The sequence below is a fragment of the Myxocyprinus asiaticus genome, chromosome 42 (genome assembly GCF_019703515.2).
Source record: "Myxocyprinus asiaticus isolate MX2 ecotype Aquarium Trade chromosome 42, UBuf_Myxa_2, whole genome shotgun sequence".
In the NCBI taxonomy this organism is placed as follows: Eukaryota; Metazoa; Chordata; class Actinopteri; order Cypriniformes; family Catostomidae; genus Myxocyprinus; species Myxocyprinus asiaticus.
In genome coordinates this window covers 8603444-8616802 of record NC_059385.1, presented here as the reverse complement: position 1 = coordinate 8616802, position 13359 = coordinate 8603444, and the positions used below count along the sequence as shown (strand labels likewise).

The following is a 13359-nucleotide window of genomic DNA, read 5'->3' as shown; positions in this document are numbered from 1 at the left end:
ATACAGTAAATAGTCCTGAATTTTCATGAACAAATTATCTGTTTGTGTTTTTCATTTTCATTAACTTATTAATAAAAGTTATTATAAAGTGTTTTTCTTTTTCTTTCTTACTTTCTTTCTTTCTCTGCTGTTTCTGAACATCTGACCCTGAAACAAGGAGAATATTCCTGTGTTTGTTCCCTTATACTCAACTTTTAACAGGGCAAAAGTTATCATGGAATACAAGAGTGGAGGAACGAGAGAGTGAGAGACAGGGAGAACGAGAGCATGAAGCACTCATGTGAAAATATTAACTTGCGTCTTATCTAAATGAAACCGGAGTGAACAGGACGACAGAACTTTGTATAATTTGCATATGAAAAATGCTGCAGATCAGGGCTCATTATTTAAGGAACTTTAAGTTTCTTAGACGCCAGATCTCATTAAAGCTGCCGCATTCAAGCTTTTGTTTACCGCAGCTAATCGTGTCATTTATCTTTATAGTCGGGAGCCGTGTGTATGTTTGCTGAGATTAATACACATTTGAGCTGGTGCTCGCTTCAGCTGCAGCAGATGTATAATTGATTTTAAAGTGAATCTGAGCTATTGAGGCATAAAATAGGTATATTAGCCTGAACATTAATAATGCAATTCAGAAGCTGAGACAGCAGCAGCCAGGGAGGACACAGCCTTTTGTATCCACAATACACTAAGGTCTTCTCATCTTGCTTGTTGTCGTGTGCTCTCTTCTCATCTTGTTTCATTTCTTCTTTTCATTTGTTCGATTTTTCAATTTCAAAGTACTGTATTGGCAAGATTGTGTTTACATACAATATTTCAAAGCACATAACAAAAGCTGACAATAATGATAATAATAATATCTGTAATAACAATAAAAATGACATTAGGTGCTAGTAATGGTGCTCCTAGGTGCTTCTTCTCTTCTGTCCTCTTCTTGTCTCATCTGTTCTCTTTTGTTCTCATGTTTCACTTCTTGCCTATTTTTGTTTTCTAATCTCATTTCTTATCTCAGCTCATCTCATCTAGTCACTTCTCATTAGGGGTGCAGCGATCCGATACATAGATCGGTATCGGCTCTGATACTGACGTTTTTAGATGTATCGTGTATTGGGGTATAGGTCCAATGAGCCTGAACCAAATCCGATACTGTGTGTTTGTCATGTTTGTTACTGTCAAGCCTTAAAAATGACCTATAAAGGCACCGTTAAAGTAGTCCATATAAAGCCACTTGAAGACATGTGATAGCTATGTGAATCGCAAAAGGCTGTGTTTAATAAGTAAATGCAAAGTACGCATGTGCAGCACATTATTGAATGGCATAGCTCTGTTGACACACATACAGTACATAGCATGTGCTGGCTGGTGATATTCGTGGATATTTACTGCCATCAGAACAGTGCGTAATATGTGAGCACTACAACGAACAAAATCTCAGATGTAGAAGCTCAATAGTTCGGTTCGCTCATAACAGGCAATGAGAACGACATTGAATGTGCATTTCACCAGATTTTGAATATGAAGCGAATTAAACTACTGTGAACGAGGGCCGCTTGATATGGCAAAAATCACAATCACGATTATTTTGGTCAATATTGAGATCACGATTATTTAACATGACTTTGGAAACATCATGCATTTAATTTGACGATTCTCAATACCAGCTTCAAAATCACAACAAATAATAACAGTAATATGTTAATTATGAAAGAATGGTTTCAAATTCTTAAGTAATTATTCAAGTAATTAAATAACAATAAAAAACATCAATGAATAGAAATAGATTAAAAATAATAGAACAAAAATATTTGTTCTTTTTTAACAGCTTTAAAAGTTTTTAACAGCAGTAGGCTATCAAGTATTCAAGTAAACATTCAGAATAAAATGCAACATAAAACTTCTACTGGTCTTTACTGTATCATTATAATACATTATTATGTTTTAAAGCTACTAAAGTTACCCAGTCAAGAGCAGTGTGTTTTTTTTTTTCTTTTTTTTTTTTTTTCTTGTTATGGTTGTTTGATTATTATAATTATACCCTAGACGGCAACAGGTCTATTAGCTTACATTTACACTTACAAGTCTGACATTTTAATACAAATCTGCTTTTTTCTCTGTGTTTACTTTAAAACCTCACAAAGATGGTTGTTTTGGCAGAATTTTGAAATGTATTTGACCGTTCAGGCTTGCACTAGCGCAAGCAGCACACACATATGCCGCCTGTCAATCAAACAGGGCACAGCTGTTTCTAGATCGCTAGGGAATTATAAAATTGTGTGCTCTGGATTACTTTCAACAGCAGAATAAGAATATGAACTTTCTAATAAGTGACACACTTCTGTAGTATAGCTCCTAAAGTAAATGTGCATTGTTTTAAATGAGTTTTAGATATTATTTTGGAAAACAAGCCAAAAAAGACTAATCAAAAACGTATTTTGTTCCAGTGTATAATGGGCCAAGACTATACTCTCCTTTATGTTCACTTCAATCCATCTTTAACTCACAAAAAAAAAGTTTTCTTTTTTAATTATCTTCTTAATAGAGCATTTTCTTCATGATAAGATACACACAGTGAACATGACACATATATTGTGATTCACTACATCGCAAGCCATCACGTTATAATCTAGCTGCAGCAAACGTGTGTGAGTGACAAGCGTCCCCACGCCAGAGTGTGCATCAGCTGGGAGAAGATTCAATCTCTTCCCCGGTCACTTCACGCAACTCGTAGATGCTGACCACACAGAGAAATGCTGGTTTCTGAGTTTATTTTCATAACCCACTTCCTTATTATTTGAACTTTAATAAAGGATGCTTAAAAAGATATAACACCAGGGTGTTTCTTTGTGAACGAAATATGGCACAATAATCTTTATCTTAATTATCTTGAAAGCCAAAATCGTAATTGAAAATAAAATTAGATTAATCGCCAAGCCCTACTGTGAACTAGCCCACATGCAGACTTTTACAGGACTTCCTGGCATGTTCCAACCATCAAAATAAAAGCCAGAGGGTTTTAAAGTTAAAGGTGCATGACTAAAATATATTACTATTGTATTATAAAATTCTAGAAGTCAATAATAATTTATCATTATTATCTTTATTATTTGTTTAAAAATTACAACAATATTTAAATTGACAGGGTTTCAAAAATAAATGTGTGAATGAAAAGTGGACTGAAATCTTACAACTAATGTGAACAAAAAAAAAGAGATCTGAACCCTTTAAAGTCCAGAAGACTTTAAAGGGATAGTTTACACAAAAATTTAAATTCTCTCATGATTTACTAACCCTCCTGGCATCCCAGATGTTCTTTCTTCTGCAGAACACAAATGAAGATTTTTAGAAGAATATTTCAGCTCTGTAGGTCCTCACAATGGAAGTGAATGAGTGCCAAATTTTTGAAGCTCCAAAAAGGGACTCCAGTGGTTAAATCCATGTTTTAAGATATGATATGATAGGTGTGGATGAGAAACAGATCAATATTCAAGTAGTTTTTATCATAACTTCTCCTCCCTGCCCAGTAGGTGGCGATATGCATGAAGAATGTGAATCATTAAAAACTGAAGGAGGAGAATGTAAAAGTGAAAGTAAAGATTGACTGAGCAGGGAGGAAAATTTATAGAAAAATGACTTAAATATTGATCTGTTTCTCACCCACCACCCATCATATCACTTCTGAAGTGACCACCAGAGTCGTCTGGAGTATTTTGCCTTTATGTGGATTTTGGAGCTTAAAAATGTTGGCACCCATTCACTTACATTGTATGGACCTACAGAGCTGAGAAATTCTTCTAAAAATCTTCACTTGTGTTCAGCAGATGAAAGAAAGTCATACACATCTACAACGTTTTGCAGAGTTTGTCAGAGCGAGCAACCGTAACCAAGGGGGGCGGAGCTTAGCTAAGGGTCAATTGAGCAATTAAAATTCTAATCACATTATACTATCCAAATTATGCAGTTAGAGATGTCTTGACTGTTTCAAGCTTTTTGAGCGCTTGTTTTGCCACTGTCAATATGGAGAAAATCGATCGGAATACCACAGCAAATAATGCATATTTTTGCATAAATTCTTCCTATCGCAAGATAGCAAATTCCTGGTGGGACTAAATGATAAAGGTTTTCATAATAGGCTATACATTTATATTGAAATAATGTGTAATTAAAGGTTTGCGTTTTTTACATATAAAAGAGTACCCCCAATTAGTATCATAGAGTGAGGTATAGATATTCTAAACTGATTATGAAAAAACAACACTCTCCCTTCTCATCTCTTGTCTCGTCTCTTCTCATCTGTTTTGTTCTTTTTTCATGTCATGTCATTTCTTCTCTTCTGTTTTCTTATTGTTTCATCTCCTCTGTTCTTTTTTTGTACTCTTCTCATCTTGTCTCATATCTTCTCTTCTGTTCTCTTCTTGTCTTAACTCTTGTTCTCATCTTCTCCTCTTGTCTCTTCTTATTTAGTTTTGTCTCATTTCTTCTGTACTGTTCTTGCCTCATCTCTTCTTTTTGTTCTCTTCTCATCTTGTCTTATTTCTTTTTCTCTGTTCTCTTTTTGTCTCCTCTTTTCTCTTGTTCTCTTCTCATCTCATTCTCTTCTCCTTTGTTCTCTTCTTGTCTGTTGTGCTTTATCTCATATCCTCTTGTCTTGTTTCTTCTCTTCCCTTCTAATTTTGTCTCATCGCTTTTCTCTTCCCATCTCATTTCTTCACTGCTTGTCTCGTCTCTTCTCTTTTGTTTTCTGAACATCTAGACACATTACCCATAAAATGAGAGATGTTGTAGTGAGCTCCTGAAATATTTTGGGTACCTCTGTGTGTGAACTCATCCTCTCTAAAGAATCATCTTTTTTTAGCAGTTTATTCTGAGAGAGCTGTCAAATATGCCTTTTATTTTTTATTTTTTTTGCTGTCAACTGATATTGAGTGGCTCATGACAGGTTCAGGAAATCATAACTGCACACGTGCAAGCTCAGCACTGTGTTCTGAAATCTGTGTGTATCGTGATAACTGAGATGCAGTGACTGGTGTTTCACATTCTTGTTTTGGAAACACATTAAATTAATACAGCATGTAAATTTCAAAGAGGGAAAAGTGAGAAAATAAGGCCAAGAATAACACAATGACTACATCACTGTCTCGCCACACAGCTTCAGAGAAAAACAGATGGCAGTGAAATTCCCTGAAGTTGCCTCATTTAAGCTGCTCATGTGCTTGAAGACATACTTTTGTAATATTCATCTTCCTTTTGAATGTTCTGCTGCTCTTGATAGTGTGAACAGACATATACACACTTTATCCTGATCCAGACCGATATTGATTTGAAGGGAGATCTAAGAACAGGATTGTACCTCAGCATGTTCAATGATATAGTTTTGTGTGTATTTAGGTTACCCTAACATTGTGGCAACGTACGGTCGAGGATACGCAGGTTTTTCTCCTAGCTACAGCTACCAGTTTCCAGGTGAGTGTGTTTATATAGTTAAATTTGTTCATCTGTCTGTGCTATAACTGTGCAAATTGTCACATAATTCAGCATTATGTTGAGATGTTGGGAGCTTGTTACATGCAGGTGTGTATGATACGAGTGTGTGACAATGTGAGTGAAAGGCTTGTGTTTGGGTGTCGTGTCAGAGGCGTGAAGGTGAGTACATTGCTCTGCAGCTGTTGGCAGATATTAGTGTTGATATTAGTGGCGTGCGGATGGCCACCTGCCTGCAGGTATCATGAGCAGAGCTGATAAGACTTGCTGGAAAATATGTGACAGCAGTACACACCTCTGGAATGGGTTTATTCTCTGTGTGTGTGTGTGTGTGGGGGGGTATATGTGAGTGAGATGGATGTTTTGATGAATGCTGGTCTTTTCCCATCATGTTTCATATATTGTGTATATGTGTAAATATATATTTTTAGATTAAAGCAATAGTTAACCCAAAAGTGAAAATTCTGTCATTATTTTTTCATCCCAGTGTTGCTCCTTACCCATATTACTTTTTTCTGTGAAACACCTACGGTGGTTTTTTTGAAAAGTCTTCACTAGGTTTATTAATCTAACGTAAGTGAATAGAGACTCCATTCTGTCAAGCTCGAAACAGCTAAAAAAAAACACCATAAGATCACAGTAAAAGCAGCCTAATCAATTTTCCAAGTCTTCTGAATCGATATGATCACTTTGTGTAATAAACAGAATGGAAATTTAAGTCGTTATTTACTCTCAAATCAAGTCATATTAATAAAGCACTTGAATCAAATATCCAGTGTTTGTGAGCCAAACTTCCTCTTTCACACAGATCTGTCTACTCATTCTGTGTAGTTATGAAACATCTCAGTGCTGCAGAAATTATGTGTCATAAACTATATTTGACAGGGATTACTCTGAAAAGACACTCACGTGGCAGAACATGCCAGCTGACAGTCACACATTCACATAAACACAAACATTAACACACACACATACACAAACACTCACACTAGATCTGATCTGTTTGGTTTGAGTAGAACTGTCAGTGTTTGTGTGTGTGCTGGCAGTCAGCTACTCTGGGGTCACCCTCAAACACTTCACCCAGTTACTCATCTTTATGTGACAGCACCTGACACTGAAATACCACCAAATCACAATACAACAACATTTGTCTCTCGCTCTCTCTCTCTCTCTCCCTCTCCACCTTTCTTTTATAGGGCAGGCTTGAAGCAATTGTAACACAAATATTTATGTTTTTTGAATCTTTAAAATGCACATACCTAAAAATGTCAGGTAGATTTTCAGTAGTGTTTGAGTTATGAGGCCAAACGTTAAAAAAAAAATTGTGTAGCTGCCCTGGTCTCCCTTCTTAACTAGATATAAACACTGAAACAGTGCAGTGGTTTGCGACTCACACACATAGATCTTAAAGTCAGTAATTCTCACTCTGACACACGTAAATTCAATCTGAATCCTTCTGAGAGCATGAATGGAGCCACTGACAAAATCTTGTGATCTCTCTCTCATTCTCTCTGCTGTCATTATGGAAATCAGCCATCTGGAAGGAGAGTTTTGGAGAGCCGTTGTGCCTCTCTTCTTTTTTTAATGCTCTTCATCTTGTCATTTTCTCAACTTGTCTGTGTGTTGCATTTTGATTGCAGAGTTTATGGTTATTTATGCACACACATAATGATGACCTCAAGATTACACACTCATCCTGTTTTTGTACGGTTGTTTAGAACAAGAAAAGTACATATACATTTGCCTAATGTGTCCATATTGTTCTGACCAAAATCAGTTGAATGAACTTGTGTTTTGATGCAATTTGATGCAAAAAGTATTTGAAAATTGTAAAATATTTATTTGAAAAAATGTCTCCATGGTAGCTTCTCTGATTGGTGGATCCCACCTTGGAATTTTGGGTAATGTAGTGCTTTACTGGGAATTATGCAATTAAATACTAAATCACAATGACTTGTGACTTCTACAGAGGCTTAACAACCTCAGAGCAAGGTTAAAATATAATGTATAAATTTAAATAGATTAGTTAAAAAGTGATTTTATCACACTTAAATCATTTTAACATGTATGTTTACGTCTTGTGGCTAAGCTATACTTTTGAAACAATCATTATTTTAATGTTTATTGACTGGCTCCATTCACTTACACTGTAAGTACCTTACTGTAACAGCTATTTTTTTATTTTATTTTTTGCCTTTATTATTATTATTATTATTAAATGAGAGATAAGTCAAAATTATTTTTGTGGTAATCAACATTATACCACAAATGCTATTAATTAAGCTTAACTTTTATTGAACCCGGAACACACCTCTAAAAAACAGCTAAGCTGAACAAGGTGTCAGCGTCTTCCAGTTATGTCCAAGCTATCTTGAGATGTTAGTTTTTTCCAAAGCCTAAAGATGTTTCCAAAGTGTTTGGTAAAGGCCATTAAAATGCATAACAAATTAGAAGTGTTTACATGGGTAATAATTAGGTGGCCAGGCTAATTAATGCTAAGTGCTTCTAGCTAACAAGACAGGCTGCTCGTTAAGAGGGTGGAGTCCTTTCTGCTGACACCCTGAGCTCAGTGGATCAAACTTCAGGATCTATACCAATGATGACTCTAAATCAAGCCTGGATCTGGATGACAGCTGATCTCAGTTCTGTCATATTCAGCCTGTTCAGTTCTTTTACATACCTATGGAAGTAAATGTCAAATTATACAGAAAAGGATTCTGAGATATTTCCCATAAAAATCCCATCATGTTGGAATGTTCAGAATGGCATACTACCTACTGTTTTTAGAAGGAAAACAGTATGCGGTATGTAGGGCTACACTGTGCACAGTATGTGAATTCTGTATGCATGGAATAACAAAATGATGTACTACATTTGCCAAAATGTGCAGTATATGACCAGAGCACACTGTTTGGAATATTGTATCCCAGAATGCCTTACAATGACCTTAAAATTCAAATGTTACTCATGAACCGAAAGCGATATAAACTGTGTAAAGCTGTATGTAGTATATGCTGCAAAGCAGAGACAAGGCAGCATGCTAGTATTCCATTCCCAAGATAGCAGGGTTTTGATTAAGAAGTTTTTTTTCTTTTCTCTTATTTCTTGGGAAGTGATCTTGTGCAATAGTACACACATCTAAAATAATCACTGAAGGATGGACGGAGAGATCATCAACCTGAAATGACTTCTGTTAGAAACAGGCCAAGCGCTTTGGCTCTTTTGTGGATGGGTGAGGAATTATTTATTTTTGACAACAAAGTTTGAGCGGCTTGTTCGCTCTACAACACACAAGGGCCCAATCTGTCAAGGGTCGCAGAGAGATGGTTTTGTTTTACGATTTGATGAGTGGTAGGAAACAAGTGTCAATTCCGTGGCATCTGCTTCAGAGCTGTAACTACACTATGGAAGTGTAACTATACTTCTCTCTATTACACACACGCTTACACACCTGATTCACGGCCCATATGTGTCCAGAACTGAACTAATGCTGCAGATTTTAGTGCTCTACCTTTCTCTAGTGAGATTGTAGTCTTTTTGGGGTTGCGCGGTCACGGCTGTACTCCTGCCCATAAAATCATCCCTCATTATGCTGTAGGGTGAAGCTTGCAGTTGGTTGGTGACGTTTGAGGGGTTTTGTGATATACAGGGATCTGTCTGGAGATTTGTACTCCTGTCTTCATCGTTAAGTTTAATGGTGTATGAAAGGGCTAAAAAAAGATTGAGCCCTTCAATCTGCCAGGTGAAATGACATTTCGTCCCCTAATCAAACGGCAGAAGACTCTCATAATTAAGATCCAGTGCAACAAATAGTTATATTCTGGGCAAATCCTTACAAGTATGAAGCTCGATTTTAGTTTGGAATCACGGACACCTGTGGCTAAAAACATGCATAATATTCCTTGTAGGGCTGGGAGATATGTCTTAAAAAAAAAAATATATCTCGATATTTTTCAGCCTATTGATGATATTCAGTAAATATCTCAATAATTATGTATTTGCTCTAAAATGTTTATCATTTTTTAATCAGAGGAACCATCATTTCATCCATTGTAGCCAAGTAGATTCAATATTTTAAAGACATAAAAACAAATCTATTTAAAAATAAACAAGAGAGAATGAAATTCAATAATTTTCATTGATATGCACTTTATATTTATATTTCATTTAAAATGATACATAGTAGCTTAATAAAAAGCGTAACTTTAAAATATTAATTATTTAAAAATATAATTTAAATGTTTTTACTAATATTTATTTATTTATTTATTTGAATGAACAAGGTGTGCAAATCTACTTCACTGACTTATTTTTGAAACCCCAGTTGAACATTGCATAATACTAAATTATTACTGTGGGACACGTCCGGTTTTAATATTATAATATCATTTTGAATTATCATTATTATTCTGATTATTAGATTTGCATTATACTGAAGTAATATATGTCTGTCCTGTTTACTTCACCTCCAACTGGGGCTTTTATTTTGACACCAAAAGTGCTGTCGTATTCACTTCAACTTCGCAAGGAGCTTTTAATTTGATGCAGAAAAGGCAAACTGTATTTGACAGTTTACAATGTTCTGCATCTCCTCCTTTTCTGTTATACGGTGCCGCGTTTGTACAGTAGATTTGTATAATATCTTGTAGCAGTTACTAATGTTTGGAATTGCACGAATGCTTGAACCTGCATTACTTTGATTTCACAATGCACGTGAAGTGATCGTGCACCGCCATGCATGTGCAAACAGATTTGTTCTGAATCACATGCAGACCTTCTTTATCTGTCTTTAAATCACAGCCTTTTGTGGATTAATAATCACATATGACCAACACGCCATTTTGATGTTATTTTGATTAATTGTGCGGCCCTGAAGGATCGTGAAATGAGTCTACTGATGTGCTCTTTATGAAACTTAATGGCCAAATTAAAGCACATTAAAATCATCGCGATATTCACGATATTGGTCAATTTTACATCGTCAGCAGAATTATCTTGATTATATCGTTAATATTCAATATATAGACCAGCCCTAATTCCTTGCAGGCCACAAACATGTCAAAACACATGGTCACTCATGCACATGTTGTTTTAGACGCCACCTGTGCTGACAGCTACCTTAATTCCATTTTTGATATCTCATGAAAAGGTTTTTGGAAAACTACAAAAGACGAGCACTTTTTCAGATGGACAGTAAAAACAGGTCACACAATGCGCAGATGAAAAAGAGCTGTTTGATTTTTTTTCATTTTTTTTTTCATTGATTTTATTTTCATTGTCAAAGTGAGCAACGAGAGAAAGATGATGGAACAAATTTTGCTTGATAGAAGACAAACTCTGAGTTTGCACTCATATGAGATGTTTTTAGGTACTGATTTTAGGACGTATGGCTTATTTTAGCACCTTTTCCTAAAGCAGTGTAGCTCAAGCCCAGTCTGACCTAAGAACAAGCTTTCTTTAAAACTCCCTCACTGCTATGCAATCTGCTGTTTATCATGGAAGGACAGATGAACTTCAAAAACAAAAGAAGAATAGAAAAGGTTACAGAGAAGACTATGTCATTGAAAAATATAGAAAATATGTAATATAAACATTGAAAAATATTCACATTAACCTGGGAGTTCACAAACAAAAGGAAACCTGTGTTAGAAAGCATAAAATTGTCATATGCAGCGGTTGATGTTCCCCAGGCCTCGTGTTGGATACTAAATGTCATCATTCTTCCTCCTCCTGTCCACTACCCTCTTCCTCTCTCTCATCACAGTGTAAAAAAAAAATCAGTCTCTTTGAACCCTTCAGGGTCCCTCCGGGTCCATGTGTGCGGTTTTACGGTGTCCTGGGGGTTTAGGCAGCAGCAGGGAGAGCACTGTGTCCTTGTGCCCTCTCAGCTGGGTTTTTCTCTCCCATCAGAACGTTCGCTGGAGCAGATTCAAATAACGCCATAAAACTGAATGCTAAATATTGGTGTTATCTCCTCTGTAATGAAAAGCCCATGAAATTGATTTAATGCTGCAGCGCTTCTCTCAAGCAGCCTCTCACAGCGGAAACACAAAACAATGAGCCTCAGAGATCTAATAATTAACCCACCTAATCCTCCAAAATTAATCTCTTGCAAGAACTTTGTTCCAGAACTAACTTTGGAGCAGGGAGAGACCACTGGGGGACAGATGATGCTGTGCAGAGTAAAGGGTGGAGGTGGGGGGCACAAATGACTTGTGACACTTCCGTGAAGGACACTTATGCTCTGCAACAGTGAGCAGCACGAAAGAGAATCAAGGACGTGTGACCGCTATTAGCATTAGCATACTGATTCGTGTTTTGTGAAGAGATTAATGAGCTGAGGTAAGAAACAGGAAATGACATGCGTAATTTGAACCAAAGAGACCACAGAGGTTTGGGATTAACAGTAACCATCTTTCATCTGTACCTGTTTTATTTTTACCCCTTTATTTTATTTTTTTCCTTAAGCCTCTTTTCACATTTTCTGATATGAAGAATTTGTTCTAGAATCAGCACTTTTTTCACAAACACCTATAACATAAAATAAAGCCAAAATATTTTGATGAGATGTGATTTACTGCTTGATACTTTGTTGTGTCTTGCCTTGTTAGGAAGCGGTGTAATAGAGGGACAGTCCCTCTGGAGTAACCAAGGGTTAACTGCCTTGCTCAAGGGTATAATGGTGATCATAGATCACCCCATCTGGGGTTTGAACCTACAAACATTGGGTTACTAACCCAAATCTTGACTACTAAGCCACCCCCAGAAATATGGGTTAAAAGGCTGAGTACTAATATGCTGTAGATTGGTCTTTCAAGTCTTTACTGCTCTGATGAGCAGCTGTCAAAGGCAGATACATACCTTCATTAAGGTGCCAAGACTATAATTAAGTTTGTTATGGAATAATAGAGCCGTAGATATGCTGGCCTAGTGGATTTCTTTAATTGGTTTCCACAATAATGATGATTATGTTTGATTATATTGTTTGAACACTGTAAACTCACTGCTGTTGTTAAATATGTAGATTCTTCAATGGCCGTGGTTTACCACGAACAAATCGCATGCTGTGAATCACAATGTCATTCAACTGAGTTTGCATTTGTCTTTTGTGTAGTCGTTCAGTATTTAGTTGCATAAAAGTCTGATGAACTGATGAATTTTCATCAACACACATGAAGCACATTAAGATGAGCAGTATGGAAGAGCTAGTCACCGCTTGCATAAGCTGCTTACTGAAATGAGTCACACACACACACACACACACATTCATTACTACCTGCCATTATGGACCTTAAAGAGAGCCACATGTCCTCTAATGGTTTTCAGTGTGATAATAGGCACTCAGTTACAAGCAATTAATCCACCAATCCACTGCTCTGAGCTCTGCCATAGATAGTCACTGAGATAGATACCCCTCTCCTCCAGGAAGTTTTTACTGCCTGGTTCACAAGCCTGGTCCGCTGAAGCCATACTGTATATCCACCATACTAATAATCACACTGAAGTATCAGGCTCTGATGTGTCGCCATCAGCTGTACTAACTCATGAGAGTGGACATGCACCATGTGTATCAAAGGGATATTTTACCCCAAATTGAAAATTCTGTCTTAATTTGCTCACCCTCATTGTTCCAAATCTATTTTCTTTTCTTTCTTGCATAGAACAAAAAAGATGTTAAGCAGAATGCTAGCCTCAGTCACTTTTTGTTTTCATTGCATCTTTTTCCCATTCAGTGAAAGTGAGGCTATCATTCATCCAAACAGATGGTTGAACTATTCCTTTAAATCATATGATTGCACTAGGAGCTAGTGGAGTGACAGCTTTTACAAATACTGAGAATTCAATGCTGCCTGCCTCACATTTAGAGCGGTATTGTGAAAG

General features: G+C 36.5%; 1 protein-coding gene across 6 annotated transcripts in view; it reads left to right on the top strand.

The window, feature by feature from the left end:
• Positions 1-13359, top strand: part of LOC127433128 (RNA-binding protein Musashi homolog 2-like) — a 266122-nt gene that overhangs the window by 226635 nt on the left and 26128 nt on the right. For all 6 annotated transcript variants that reach the window (XM_051684798.1, XM_051684802.1, XM_051684800.1 and 3 more), the window contains one exon: positions 5386-5460. In XM_051684798.1, the coding sequence (XP_051540758.1) occupies positions 5386-5460 (75 nt within the window). The remainder of the gene's footprint in view (positions 1-5385; positions 5461-13359) is intronic.